The sequence below is a fragment of the Schistocerca serialis genome, chromosome 9 (assembly GCF_023864345.2).
Source record: "Schistocerca serialis cubense isolate TAMUIC-IGC-003099 chromosome 9, iqSchSeri2.2, whole genome shotgun sequence".
In the NCBI taxonomy this organism is placed as follows: Eukaryota; Metazoa; Arthropoda; class Insecta; order Orthoptera; family Acrididae; genus Schistocerca; species Schistocerca serialis.
Genome location: NC_064646.1, coordinates 93,570,094 through 93,584,569, shown reverse-complemented (window position 1 = coordinate 93,584,569; position 14,476 = coordinate 93,570,094). Strand labels below are relative to the sequence as shown.

The window sequence follows — 14,476 nt, the reverse complement described above, 5'->3', positions numbered from 1 at the left end:
ATTACAGTATTTTCACTGAACCGTTATTTCTTGTTTTCGTATCCTTTGCAATACTTCATAACATACATCTTTGCAGTAGTCGCTGATCGACCGTCAGTTGGTGAGCGATTTTTGCACTAAAAGTTCACGACTCACTGTCGTAGGGAGAAAGTGATAGTACACCCAGGTCGTAAACTCTCGGTTTCGGAAGGTTATAACAGAACACTCTGTATAGTTTACTGTAAGCTTTCCACATCTTTTTCAGTTTGTGAATATTCATCCTCGTCTGTCGAGACACTCTTTTATATCTGTCATGAACATAGAACCGCATCATTTGGCTCAATGACCTCGTTGCCAGATTGCACTGTTTTCCTTTCAATATGCTCGTAACCCATTTTTTCAGTCTTAATAGTCTCGATTCTTGACCTACTATCAAACCAGCGCAATGCACTGCTTCCGTTAGTTGTTGAATTTTATATCACTTGGGATGAACAGGTTAATACCATATGCAAAACGAACGTAGTTCAAATATCATTCACTAAAATGAATTCATTCCTTATTTTGCCAGGTTTGGGGTATAATAATAAAAACTTTTAAACATCCGTCACAGTCATACTAAATTTCCTGGTTAGATTTTTATCCGTTTATTGGCTCGAGAGGCTACTGTCGAAAGAGTTTTCACCTGTATTGTACCACTGGTCGTTGTAACGTAACGAGGAGTGCTATAGCGTCCTGTTAGAGAGTAAAACATCGCCCGCTGGACAGAATTAAGAACGCTGCGTGCACAGCCTCGCTACCAGTGTGTTTTGACCGCTTGGTGGCTTCAGATCTAACTAGCCTCCACGACTGAATACTGCGACTGCCATGGGAACATTCCCAAGTGCCAATAAGCGATGTTCATGTAACTTGGTGGGTGTCTAGAGGTGTCAAAATAACACAATACACATATTTTGGTTTGTGTCTAGTTTCAATTTTAAGGGGTAAAACGCACCCTGAAAGGTAATTTGGCATATTAGGTTTGGAACGACTATCATCCAAACGACGGTACGCAAAAAAATGTATCTCATGTATAAGAAGACACGTAATTAACGTTCTTGAAAACTACATAATCGAATTTTATAACAATTTGAGATTTGGTAAAATACCGCACCACCAAAAATTAATTTTGGAAAATAAAACTTTATTGCAACAGAAATAAAAAGAAGCTTTCCGACTAAATACATCCACGTGTAATAAAGCTGATTTTTGAAATAGAGTTTTCGGAAAATGAGCTACACGCAATGTGCTATTATAGTAGTTTCAACATACCTAATTGAAATACCTAAGCATTCATAAGTACTCCAGTTATTTTTTGACTTATATTTGTTTTATGTTTTAAATTGTTATTTTACGTTTCACATTCAGTTTATTTGTTTCTAGTTTACCATTTAATATATGTGTATTCTGTCAGTTGAAGGTAATTCATTATTGTGATACAAAATCATTACAATAACCATAATCTGTAAATAAGAGCTTCAAACATAATGTTTTCTTACACTATGCCGATAAAATAAACTGCACCACTAACATACAGGACAGAGAACACAATATGAAAGAGAATTCAGCAGAATTTAAAATTGTCACGGGTGACGCTGTTAATACCCTGATTTGTCTCAGCCATATTATAGTAGACTACAATGGTAAGCCGTGACGAAGAGAATTAATTGAGTACTAGCGACTGTAGCTTCATTATATCGTTTCTCAATTGTAAACTGACTTCGTGCTCATTTAACAGAACCAGATCCGAAAATCTTGTCACAAGGTTCTTCCCACATCGAAAACCATATAGATCTGTCGACTGACCGTCCCAGTGCCGTCGAGCGCTTTGGGATCACCAGATGAACAAGTTCCTTATCCTCAGGTATGGTGCTCCATATGTTTCTTTCCACTGACAGCCCCAAGAATCTAACAATAATACAGGTTTTTCTCCCTCACTGTGAAAGAAAATATATTTAAAATGTCTTTTGACGTGGTCAGACTTTTGTTTACCAGGTTTAGGTTCTGTCACAACGACATTTGTGGCTTCAGAAAGAGATCCTCCAATTCTCGGTCCAAACTCACCTTAAGTTTCTTTTAAATCCATGAAAATGTAGGTGGCCAATGTGGAAAAAAAACCGTTTTGAACAACATATCGATGGGCAAGAAACTTATCCTTTCGTTCATTATTCAATTATTTTCTCATGCTCACCTCTTCCTTTGCACTCCCCTCCCAGAGATCTGAATGGGGGACTGGTCTCGAATTTGTGACTGTATTATGTGACCGTAAGATTTCCCGACGTAAACAACAAGCTGCCACCAGCCAGCATAACGACAAACAGTACCGATCACCTTGGTACACAGGGCGCGCGGCATATGCGACAAAGACAGCCTATCATCCGAGCTGCAACACCTGAGGGAAGTCTTCCACCAATATGGCTATAGTGAAACGCAGATCAACAGGGCACTTAAAGGAAGAAGGGAGCAGTGAGAACCCCAGAAGAAGATGATAAAGATGAAAAACACAAACGACTCTCGTTCCTTCCTTATGTGGGTCCGCTCTCAGCCAACATTGCACGTCCTCTGGGCAAATACGTTATCAAAACCACCGTTCTCCGACCACCACCGAAGACGAGGGAACTCCTAAGTTCTGCCAAAGATGCGCCGAACCCTAACACACCAGGAGTATACAGCATACCATGCGAATGCGGTAATCAATACATTGGGCAGACACAGCGCTGTATATCTAAACACTGCAAGGAACATATCAGATGTGTGCGACTAGGTCACACAGAAAAATCAGCCATAGCAGAACACAGCATAAATGAAGAACACACCTTCAACTTCGAAAACACGAAGGCACTGTGCCGAGCATCTGGCTTCTGGGAAAGCGTTATCAAAAGATCCATAGAAATAAGGATCCACGACAATCTAGTCAACAGAGATGTGGGATACCAACTCAGGGCAGCATCGAACCCTGCGACAGCGGCAATCCGTCGGGAGCACCCCCTTCAACGTCCTCCTCCGTGGAAGCAGACAAAATGCTTACACCGAGAACTGAACACGGACGCCGGGGACGACCGCTATCCCCACCACGGACGCCGGGGACGACCGCTATCCCCACCACCGCGCGCACGCCGCTGGTCCATAGCAGCTACACGAGGTATAGTGGAGGGTGGTGACCGCGTATATAAATAGCCCGCTCTCCGAGAATCTCGACACTTCGCCAGAAGATGGGTGGTATGACACTTCCCGCAACGTCGCGAGATATCAACGCCACCACCCGGCTGGAGACCCGAGACACCTTCATCAATGGTCTCGAATTGTTTGTCAACGGAGAGATCATCACGACACCTTTTCAATTACAGGCCACATTATGTGCCTTCGTCGCAGTGATTTCCATTGCCTTTTGTATCCTCATGCTGTTTATTGCTGCTGATTCCTCCGCATTTTAAGGGCAGTTTCCCACCCCAGTGCAAGAGAGAGCTTTGAATTTCTGCCCACTCCTTCACCCACTTTGCCAAGGCCGTTTGCTGAATGAATAAGAGTGACTTCTTATGGCAGAGGTCATCGGCTGCCGATGCTGGTGGTTTTTATTCAAAATTTAAAGAGTGGCAGGGTTCGAACTGGGATCGAGGATGTTCTGATTGCCAACCAAAGACGCTACTCCTAGACCATGCGTGTATAATGCAGTATATGTCCACAATTAGCTAGACCCATAACCTACATGACTGTCTTCTGTGGCCTTCGCCAAATAACTCTTTCCGCCGGCACAAGAGAGCTTCTGCCTGTCATATCAACCAGTCATATCACAGGAAATTTCATGCTATCATTAATAGAGATTTGCTCAGCCAGTAGCATGTAAGGATGTTGTTTCCAGACGTTGTGATGCCGTAACTCGTTACTTGGATGCCACAGTCTTTCTCTTCTCGTACTATAGGTTCTGTGCCAGATTTGCTGCATGTTACGCTTAACTTGATATCGTCTTAATATGTGTTACATCAACTCCTATTTAAGGTTCTTTTTCAAATATTGGAAATTCTCAAAGACAATAACATTAATGAGAAACCCATGAACTATGGCATAAATTTTCGTGGCAAATTGCTCACTTTTTATGGAATATTTTCAAGTAAAATTAAGTGTTTGCTAAGAATACATAAATCCTTTCTTGGTTTCATTTGTACATGTTACATTAACATCATACTTAATATATATATCTTTAAATTCGTTATATTTAATTAAATGCACTTCTTCGTAATTCTAACCTATCCTTATGTACAATTATCTACCTCTCCTTACGTGATACCATGCTGTCTTTATAAAATAAATATTTTTTGATTACATAAATTATAACACACCGAAGGCTGCTTCCATCTTTCAGTACTTTGTCATATTTCACACTTCACAGGAACACTATTTCTTCCGAGAGGAAGCAGCACCTACACATTTCCAGCAGAGGTTACGTTGCTATTGGCATCAGAAGCCACTGCCCCTTGATAATACTTTCTTATTTTTGTGACTGAGCTCTCTGTGTTCTCTATCTGCCTCTTCACAGGTAAATCATTCAAGGTTTTTACATATAACAGAAACTTATCAATTAGTGACAAGTAGTGGTATGATAATCTAGTAACAGAAATAGAGATTCATATTATTCAAATACTCCAATACTATCATTGGCGTGTTGTTAGCCATCATTCTATTCATTTTTCATTAAGACTAAGTATTGTACCCAACCCATTTTGGAAATCCACCAATGTTTGCGATCCATATGTACTTTTTGTGAGACTCACTTTGAGAGTTTACTTGGGTGAGAGTAGAGCTCCCCGCCGTGGAAAGAGTTTCACATTGTGCAATGCCACTGGGCCTGTACGCACGCCAACTCTTTAGCACAGTTCTGTGTCCTCATTTCTCAAAACATAAGAATTTGGTTCATACATACTATCAATTTACATTTATATGTTAAAATACTCCTTATTGCAATCGCTGTTGCACACTGTAGATGATGCTTTAATGTTTACTTCTTAGGATGTGCGTCTGTTGACTGAAAATGTCCTACCTCACGTCTGAAAGACTCCTTTCCCCTGCCAAAAACGTTCATTTGGTGTCCAACGTCTTCTGTTTAACTGTTTTCTACATGTTTTCTGTGCTTAATACACAACATTCTGGCTGCATCTGCTTCTCAGTCTCACCTCCCCATACAAACTGGAATGCGCATTTGAACCATAGGTTCTGCGCAGCGCATTTAATTTTCTAACAATTCTTTCAAAAACTTAGAGGGTGGATGATATTTAGATATACAAACAGGTATTATTCCCAACTTCTGCAATGTTGATTTCCAGAGTTTCAAGTGGAATTGTGTCTGTTATCTCTTGTAATATGTGTTAGTCTATCTACCCTGATTTCATAGTAATTTTTGATCGCCTGAAGCTGACCATGGAGGGAAGACCACAACTCTAAATACTGGTTCTGTTCCACTGGATAGCCAGCCGGAGTGGCCGAGTGGTTCTAGGCGCTACAGTCTGGAACCGCGCGACCGCTACGGTCGCAGGTTCGAATCCTGCCTCGGGTATGGATGTGTGTGATGTCCTTAGGTTAGTTAGGTTTAAGTAGTTCTAAGTGCTAGGGGACTTATGACCTCAGCACTTGAGTCCCATGGTGCTCAGAGCCATTTTTTTCCCCACTGGATGAACAGTCACAGATAGCACCAAATTAAGGTAACGAGTCACACTGTCGAAATACTGTGCAGGAACGATATTGACATTTGGCAGAATACTGAACTTCTCAATATGTCTACGTATGTGTGGGAAAGCCTGGATTTTTGATCTTAGTGGCTAACCATCTCCCTCAGGTTTTTTAAAAATGGTATCGGTTCATACGTTTAGAACAGTTATCTAGCACTACAAATACAGGTACAACTCACAGTCATGATTAAAAAGGGGATTGTACCTGTATTTGTAGTGCTAGATAACTGTTCTAAACGTATATATATATATATATATATATATATATATATATATATATATATATATATATATATATATATATATATATGTATGGGGTGGTCCATTGATCCTGACCGGGCCAAAAATCTCAAAGAAATTACAAAGAACGAAACTTGCATAGCTTGAAGGGGGAAACCAGATGGCGCTATGGTTGCCCCGCTAGATGGTGCTGCCATAGGTCAAACGGATATCACCTGCGTTTTTTTAAATAGGAAATCTCATTTTTTATTACATATTCGTGTAGTAACTATTACAGCGCCATCTATCACAAGGCGAAAAAAGTGGTCCAACTAAAACATTCAAATTTCTTTATGTACTACACGCATATGTAATAAAAATGGGGGTTCCTATTTAAAAAAACGCAGTTGATATCCGTTTGACCTATGGCAGCGCCATCTAGCGGCCTAACCATCTGGTTTCCCCCTTCAAGCTAGACGAGTTTCGTCAATCACCTAAAACTTGCACTGCACGGATGTTATGCCTGTTAACTTTTTCCTGTGGGGGAAAGATATCTACAAGGACATACCAACTTCCCAAGATGATATGCAACGATGTATTACTGTAGCCTGGTCAGAAATCTTCGCTGAAATGCTAGCACGTGTGCTGCAGGCCTTCCATACCAGACTGGAAGCATGTGTTGCCACAGACAGTGGTCATTTTCAACGCAACCTGTGATGGTCAGTTATCTTGTTAGTTGTGTCGTTACTGGTGAGAATCCACACAACTATTGTATGAAATTGTAACGGCCACTTACCTTGTTAACTGTTTCGTTACTGTTCAGAATCCACACAACTATAGTATGTACTTGTGTTGCTCTTTAGTATGCGCTTCCACAGATATTGTACACGTGTCAGAGTGAGCTATCTTATAAACGACTCACACTGGAATACTGCAAGCAACACGACTGAAATTCTAATTTACCCTAATTTTATTTGTTAATGTCAATAAATATTGTTCCATTTAAAAATGTGCTTTTTATCAGACAAAATCCTCATTCTAATTATTATTAGAATCTAACAATACAAGCCCATGACAGCCAATCCATTCTGTGAAAATCTGAAGTATAAAATCTGGAAGTCTTATTCCGGTAGCGCTCGTGCCCTTATTATGTGTCTCCCAATTGTTAGCTTGCAGCTGGACAAAAAGGATAATGCTCAGTGGTCTGTGTATACGTACATTTCCTACCTGCGAGATAATACTAAAACTTTCTAAAACCCTGTACTATGACCAGAAATTCTTTTTCTATCTCAGAGTAATTTTTATTCCCATTTGTTTAAGCTTCTGCAAGAAAAGCTGATTGTTTTTCTTTCTTATAGTGTAACCTGAAATAGTCTTGCACCAATTCCATATACAGGTACTTCTACGCTGAACTCTGTGGCAGATCAGGTGTGACAACATGATTCACCTGCCCAAGTTTTCCTAATTTCCTCAAATTCTTTATTGTGTTCTTTGGTCCATGTGCAAACAGCGTTATTATTAGTTAAGTCCAACAACAGTTTTGCATTCAATACTGTTTTTCGTAAATTTGCGATAAAATCAACACAGCAAAGCGACTCTTTATTGCTTCCTATTCTTCTGCTCATGAATGTTTCTAATGGCTTAAATATTCTCAGCATTCGTTCTTATTCCAGAAGCAGAAATAATATGCCGTAGGAATTTAATTTCCTTTTTTTAAACTCTTACGTTTTCACATTTACTCAAATACCACTAAGATGTCTTCCAATATCTGACTGCATTCACCTCAACATTCTTAATGCACCATCGACGCAGAAAGTTATTTTGTTCTGAAAATCCTTACCTCACACTGTGAGAAACACAAGAAAAGGCTGTCGATATTTTCAGGCTCAACGGTAACACCTTGAATTGGTATCCTTACCCCCTATAGATAAAGACTGTGTATTTCCTGCACACATTAGAAAATGGAACTTGCCAAAAACTGCCCCATTACTGTCGAAAGGTACAGTGTCTGCCGATGCAGTGCGGTGACTTTCACTAAGTACACTTACGTCTAAACCAAGGTCATGTGAAGCTAGTCATGCAGTGTTTTCCATGAGATCCGAAATTTCTTGCATTAAAGATCTTTTCTGACAATTTGTGATGTGATTCTGACAAAACTTTGTTATCCTCTTCTCTTCTATGAGAAGAGTAACATTCTTCCCCATTCCTTAACGTCACAGTTTTGTATGGTCACTTATAGTTAAAATGTCACTTATGTGCATAATTATAAAATATATTTACTATTTGTTAGCGTAAGGGTGCCCACTGTTTCACTGCACTGCGAAGTGGTTCTATGCCATGCTATGCTCCTGGGCTTTTAAGAAAAATCAGATCAGTTGGCCTACCGTATTTTACGATGTCTGCCCATGTGTTGTCAAGACTTGCATGGGCCCGTTCGGCACGTGGTGCCTTTAGATTTCTGTGGCTTCTTTCCAATGTGAAAAACGTCTTCGACCCACAATGAAGTACGAGTGTGCTTAACTACTGCTACATGCTGTATGCCAGCGAGTTGTACGCATCAATAGGGAATAGTCTTATAGGCGAAAGCTCGCTGTCTTCTCATTGTGAAATCAGTCTCTTACTTGGCATCCCGTATCAGCTTTCATTGTATCCTGTGGCATTGATGACAACATCGAGTGTCATTAACTTTCACTGAAATGTTACGTAATTTTGGAATAGAAAGAATTCACAGTTTTTCCGCGGCAACTTCACTGTAAGCAGTGTTATGTGTTATTCTATTGTGCTATTTATGCCTACTGTTAATTGTAACTGTACATCCAGTCAGATACACTGCTTCACACCTACTATCATAAATTTACTATTTTAGATATTTCTTCGTTTACAGTCTCTGAAAATCGTTCCCACCAGCGATGCCACATACAATACCTCCACTTGAAAAAGTAAAGTACCTCCATAGCTGGTTGTAACTGACTGGTAGTACATATGAGGGCTGGCGTTGGAGATGTACATCAGTCAGACCTCACAGTTTTTCGGTAGAACGCTGCCTTGTAAAGATCTCTCTCTCTCTCTCTCACTGCAAGCGATACCCATGGTAATGGCCTTGTTTAAAAAGGTGTGTTGTAACAGAGAGAACATTACTACACTCTGTAACTATTTTTGAGTAAACATTACACAGTTTTTGTTCCAAAGGATTCACTCTCTGCTTTACTTCTTAACACAGCTCTGTAAACAGCACCCGTGTAAGTTAGTACTACAGTATTGTGAATCAAGATGACGTCAAATGCAGTTTGAAATTAATACAGTTGCTCACCTATGTGACCACACTCACTTCAGCCCTTCATGTGAGTCTCTTTCGTAGTAAATCTCAAAGTATTAACCCACTCCAACGTCTGTGAACTTTCACGTTGACCATTGCCACCCAATTCTATTAATGAAATGTATGATAAAAAAGGGCTGCACTCATAACCAGCACGGATATTCACTTTGGCTGTTACAACGGACTCTTCCTGCCAGCAGAAGCAAAAGGGAGCTGCTGTCTCGATTGCTTCAGTTGCTCACACCGTAGGAATTATTGTGATATTTTTAAATGTAGAGCTTTGCTTAGCCCTTGGCAAGTGAGGACGCTGTTTCCAGGTGGGTGTGACGTCATAACTCGTCAGCTAGACCCCAACGTAGTTCTCTGCTCACACTGTAGAACTTGTCCCACATTGAGCTAAATTATGATTTACTCGTATAAACTTAACGTAAGTGTTACAAACTGCCAAGTGTCATTTGCTCTTTGAGCGCCTGACTTTATGCTTTGTGCTTTCCATTACAGTTTTTATAGTTCCCCTGCTAGAAGAAAAATATTAAATTACTGCCATTTTGTTCAGGAATTATTAATATATTTAAATATGCCCATATACGTGCTTACTATATTATGCTATTCTTTGATTGTGTTTTCATATTGTCGTTTATTAACAGTTCTTTTACTGAGTACTATAGCTTATTATGGATTTGTAAATATTTATTCAGAAACTTCAAATTGTTTTGCATTAATGGTTTGGCTATGACAACCACGCTCTCCATGGACAGGGTAAGCTGGTAAAGCCGCCAGTATAACACCTCCGCCCCCCCCCCCCCAAAAAAAAAGAAAAACGGATTGTTTTATTTGTCTCAAAGCCAGGGCTGCTTCCAACAAACCTGTTTTAACTGTAAACGCTACAAAAGTTTGTTGGCATCAGGCTTAACACAAGTATGTAAGAACTAATTAAGTCCTCCACTGGACCAAAAAGAACTTATAAGACGTGCGTTAATGCTCTGTATTTACCATAAGCAACGGTCGTGTCACCAAGTCTTGACGTGCACACTATCCGATAACTAGCTGTAGCTTTGCGATTTTTTTAGAGTCGTAAACTGTCCGCACACAATAACCGCAACATCTGAAAAACTCTCATAAGACGCGGAAATGGACAGAACGTGCACAATAATAGAAATATGAAAGCAGACAACATGAGGTTATTCATGAAGCATGATTAGTAGAGCTTAGCCATAAATGCAAAAAGGAATCTTTCAGAACTTTGAATAGATATTTATACGTCCGTAACAAATGGTAATGTTAAATAAACAACCATTAACATTTAACGCCATAGAACAGGCAGTAATATATACCGATATCAAAACACTATCAGAATAGCGCATAACGTAGTGTGCACACGTACGATACGTGTATATGTACAAACACTCCCTAAACCCAATGGTAGGAATTAAATTTTTTTAGATACAGGGCTATTTAAAAGAGAGAATAGATTTCAAACATTTATTACTTCCAAACACAATTCCAATGTTCCTGCAAAGACAAAAGTTCAAATTTGAGTACCATTCGTTACACGACAAATATTAAAACGGTGGCTCATTTCCTGCCACAAACGAAGCACCTGACAACTCGTTATCGAATTCACAGCTTCCACATTGCGTTGTCGCAGACTTTCAAGAGTATCATGCGTAGGGGGGGGGGATAGAATAGCGATCTTTTACGTAGCCCCGCGGATAGACGTCATGAAGTGTGAGGTCTGGAGACCTGGAAGACCACCGGCGATGACGTTCATCTTCCGCTCCTCCTCTTCCAATCCCACGTCTTGGAATGGTGGCATTCAGGTGACGTCGGACGTGGTTAGAGAATTTCTCTAAGCACCAGTAGTGTTTTTATGGAGCCATTGTATCACCTAAACGGAAGAGAAACCCCACATGTACAAAAGGCGCCGACTTCCTCAAAATTTTAAATTACCAGCACTGCTGAGTATCAATTTTATTTGAAAATTTCCCATGGAGAGTTCAATTTAAGATTTTGACAGCCACATGAGGAGTCGTGTTCCACATGCGAGGAGCTCGGTGTAAAAATCGAGAATCCATCTCTGACTGATACTGCTAAAAGGGCAGCAACAACTGAGTTAGCAGTGCATAAGGGGCATTCTGATAAAGCCCTTGGGAAATTACATGTAGTTAAAGAGACAACAAACAGATTTTACCTTTTAAGGCCTCCCGTTTGATTTTATCAGAACCTGCAGTTCCAAATGGCTCTAAGCACTATGGGACTTAACATCTGAGGTCATCTGTCCCCTAGACTTAGAACTATGTAAACCTAACTAACCTAAGGACAGCACACAAATCGTTCAAATGGCTCTGAGCACTATGGGACTTAACTTCTGAGGTCATCAGTTCCTAGAACTTAGAACTACTTAAACCTAATTAACCTAAGGGATCACACACATCCATGCCCGAGGCAGGATTCGAACCTGCGACGCAGCAGCAGCAGCGCAGTTCCAGACTGAAGCACCTAGAACCGCTGGGCCACACCTGCAGTTCCCTCAGATATCAATACAAGATGTGATGTACTTGCGTAAGCTTCGAGTAAACCTTTCATGTGCATTACTTACTGTCGTGGAGGAAAAGCACAAAAAGTATTTTAATATGGGTTCTCCAACAAATGTTCCAGTTACTAATTCAATTGGTACTAGTCCTGTAACTAAATGTGGTAATTCATTTAAAATTAGTTCTAAATCTGCAACTACTATTGCCCACTTGGTATATTTTTCTGTGCAATAGGTACGAAAGAATCTGCCTGACTCTTTCATAACCCTCCCTGCAGGATTTGATTCTGGATGGTATTTTGATATTTTGATATGTTTAATTTCTTCCCAAATAAGAAACTGTGAAGTCTGCTCTTTTCGTTTTCATTATATATATGAAAACGTTGGATCACTTCTTAAACATCTTCACTTGTTCTCTGATTCTTGTAAAAACCCAGTTATGGTCAAATTTTGTTTAATGCTTGTGGTACAGGGAAGATTCACTTTCTTCAGCCATTACTTTCCAATAAGAGGCCACTTACCTTCCATATTACAGAGATGTCAGCATGCTGAAAAGAATAATTATAAAGGACAATAAGATATATTTGCTAATTAAAATAGAGTCCAGCAAAAAGACGAATTTTGAAGTGAAAACACAAAAGAAAAGAAGAGACGCTAAATTTTAAGAATCAGTGGTCCAAGTCCTGCCAAAATAATGCTATTTCCGTCGAAACTCAAGGAAGGGCTACACAAAGAAAAAACAAACAGCGGTCTCATGTAACACAATTCACGCAATTCTGCTATTGGCGATAGTCTTGGTGTTGTTAAAGTTAGACCATTAACTGATGGAGCAGAAGGGCACACATTCCAACTGGCTGAATCATCTCTAATTAAACCAAGCTCAGTAAGTCAGGCTTGTCAAGACCACGTGCCGATAAATGATGAGAAAATGCATAAGGAAAGGCGCGTTATGCCGTTTCTACCAAAAGAAGAAATCATCTACAAGTTCTGCTCTGACATGCACAATTGGCTAACGTGTGGGGAAGAATAAACCACATGTAGAGTATATTGCTAAAGAGAATGGAAAAATAAGAACGGTTTGTTTGATTTTTATATCTATTAGGAACAGTGTATGAGTTAAGTAACGATTGATATTTATTACGAAATATTGAGTAAGCTCACTTGTCCACTACATAAATTTTATGGTAATGTCAAGAAAATGTTTGAAGGTCTCATTGGTATTCTTCCCGTTACATTCATTTTAACGAAAAATGAGATAGCTGCACGGAATTTCAGCATAACTTTAAGACCTAGAAGGTTTATTTTGTATCTCCTGAAAAGTTTACCTTGTGGGACATGTGGGATTTCTCGATATTCCAATTCAGTTGTTGCGGCAGCAGCTTGTCAGCGGAAAACGGTTCGGGTGTGAAGTTTACCGATCTGACTGAAGTGTCAACTGTCAAGCTGCGAGCATTCCAGGGAAACTGCGATGCGTCAGGAGCAAACTAGTTCTCAACGCGTCACATCACTGCCGGCAGCAAAGCCCCTTGCGGGCTGTGTCGCATATTACGGTGTAGTGGCATGCTAGGAACACGACGTCATGTCCATCCTCGCGCCGACATAAAGAGTTGTGAAATTATTCTACATTTCAAAGAACTCACTTAAGGCACCTAGCGTGCTACAGCGTGGGACAGCGGACTGAATCCAATTTTCTTTTCTAGGTGTAAGAGGCTTCAACCAAGCGACTCAGTGCGTACCAGGAACGAGCTTCATGCTGAGCTGCAACAGATGCATCTGCAGACGGTCCGGCAGGAGCGCAATTTGCACCAAATTCAACTGCCTCGAGAGAGCGCAGGAAGGTAAGTGTAAGCAAAAGCCTGCCCGTCCAGGTTAAAATAGCAATGATTTCCTGCAAACATACAGACAAAATTCACCCATCAAGATATTCCTATGTCTAAATCTATCACACATACTCCGAAGGCACCTGGCGGAGTGTAATTGATACTAGTATCAGCGCATCTCTATCCTATGCTATTAAGGTACTGACCGGTGAAAACGTGACGTCCTACATGCATTAGTACACACCCTCCCCATAAGATTTAGTGCTAGGGCATCCACCGATAAGAGGCATGGTAATTCATTTAGAGTTATCCACTTCAGGTGTATTAATTATTTATTCAAACCCGAGAGGTTTCGACATTTTAAAATCCCATTTTCAGGTGAACGGTATCATTGTATCTGGTAACACATAAAATGCGGTTGGGAAAGTCCGGGTAAGAGTTCCAATCGCTGCATGTTGGCCGAAACAGCCCAACGACAGGCAACAGAATAACTTCATACACATAAAGACGGAATTTTAAAATCGCGAAACCAGTCGTGGTTTGTATAAATAATTAATACAAATGAAGCAGATCTCTCTAAATTAATTATCAACTCCTCCTTTCTTGCAAATATACCCACTATGGAGTGAAACAATCGTGAGAAACGGTTTGTGCAAAGAAGCACTCTCCGGGAACAAACACTCAAACTTTCAATAACCTACCAACCTTCACGAATACTACAACCCATTTTCAAAAATGGAAATCATAAGAAAACACCCAACAAACAAGTATACACAAAAATTTAAAAAAATCTCAGTGAAACTCTTCACAAGAAGTAGCGCACGATATTCTAGTCTCCTCTAACAACCACGCG

The 14,476-nt window shown here is 40.1% G+C and overlaps 1 protein-coding gene across 1 annotated transcript in view; it reads left to right on the top strand.

Annotated features, from left to right (window-relative positions):
- Positions 1-14,476, top strand: part of LOC126419392 (uncharacterized) — a 249,566-nt gene that overhangs the window by 232,436 nt on the left and 2,654 nt on the right. The window contains exon 9 of the mRNA XM_050086580.1: positions 13,504-13,641. Within this exon, the coding sequence (XP_049942537.1) occupies positions 13,504-13,641 (138 nt within the window). The remainder of the gene's footprint in view (positions 1-13,503; positions 13,642-14,476) is intronic.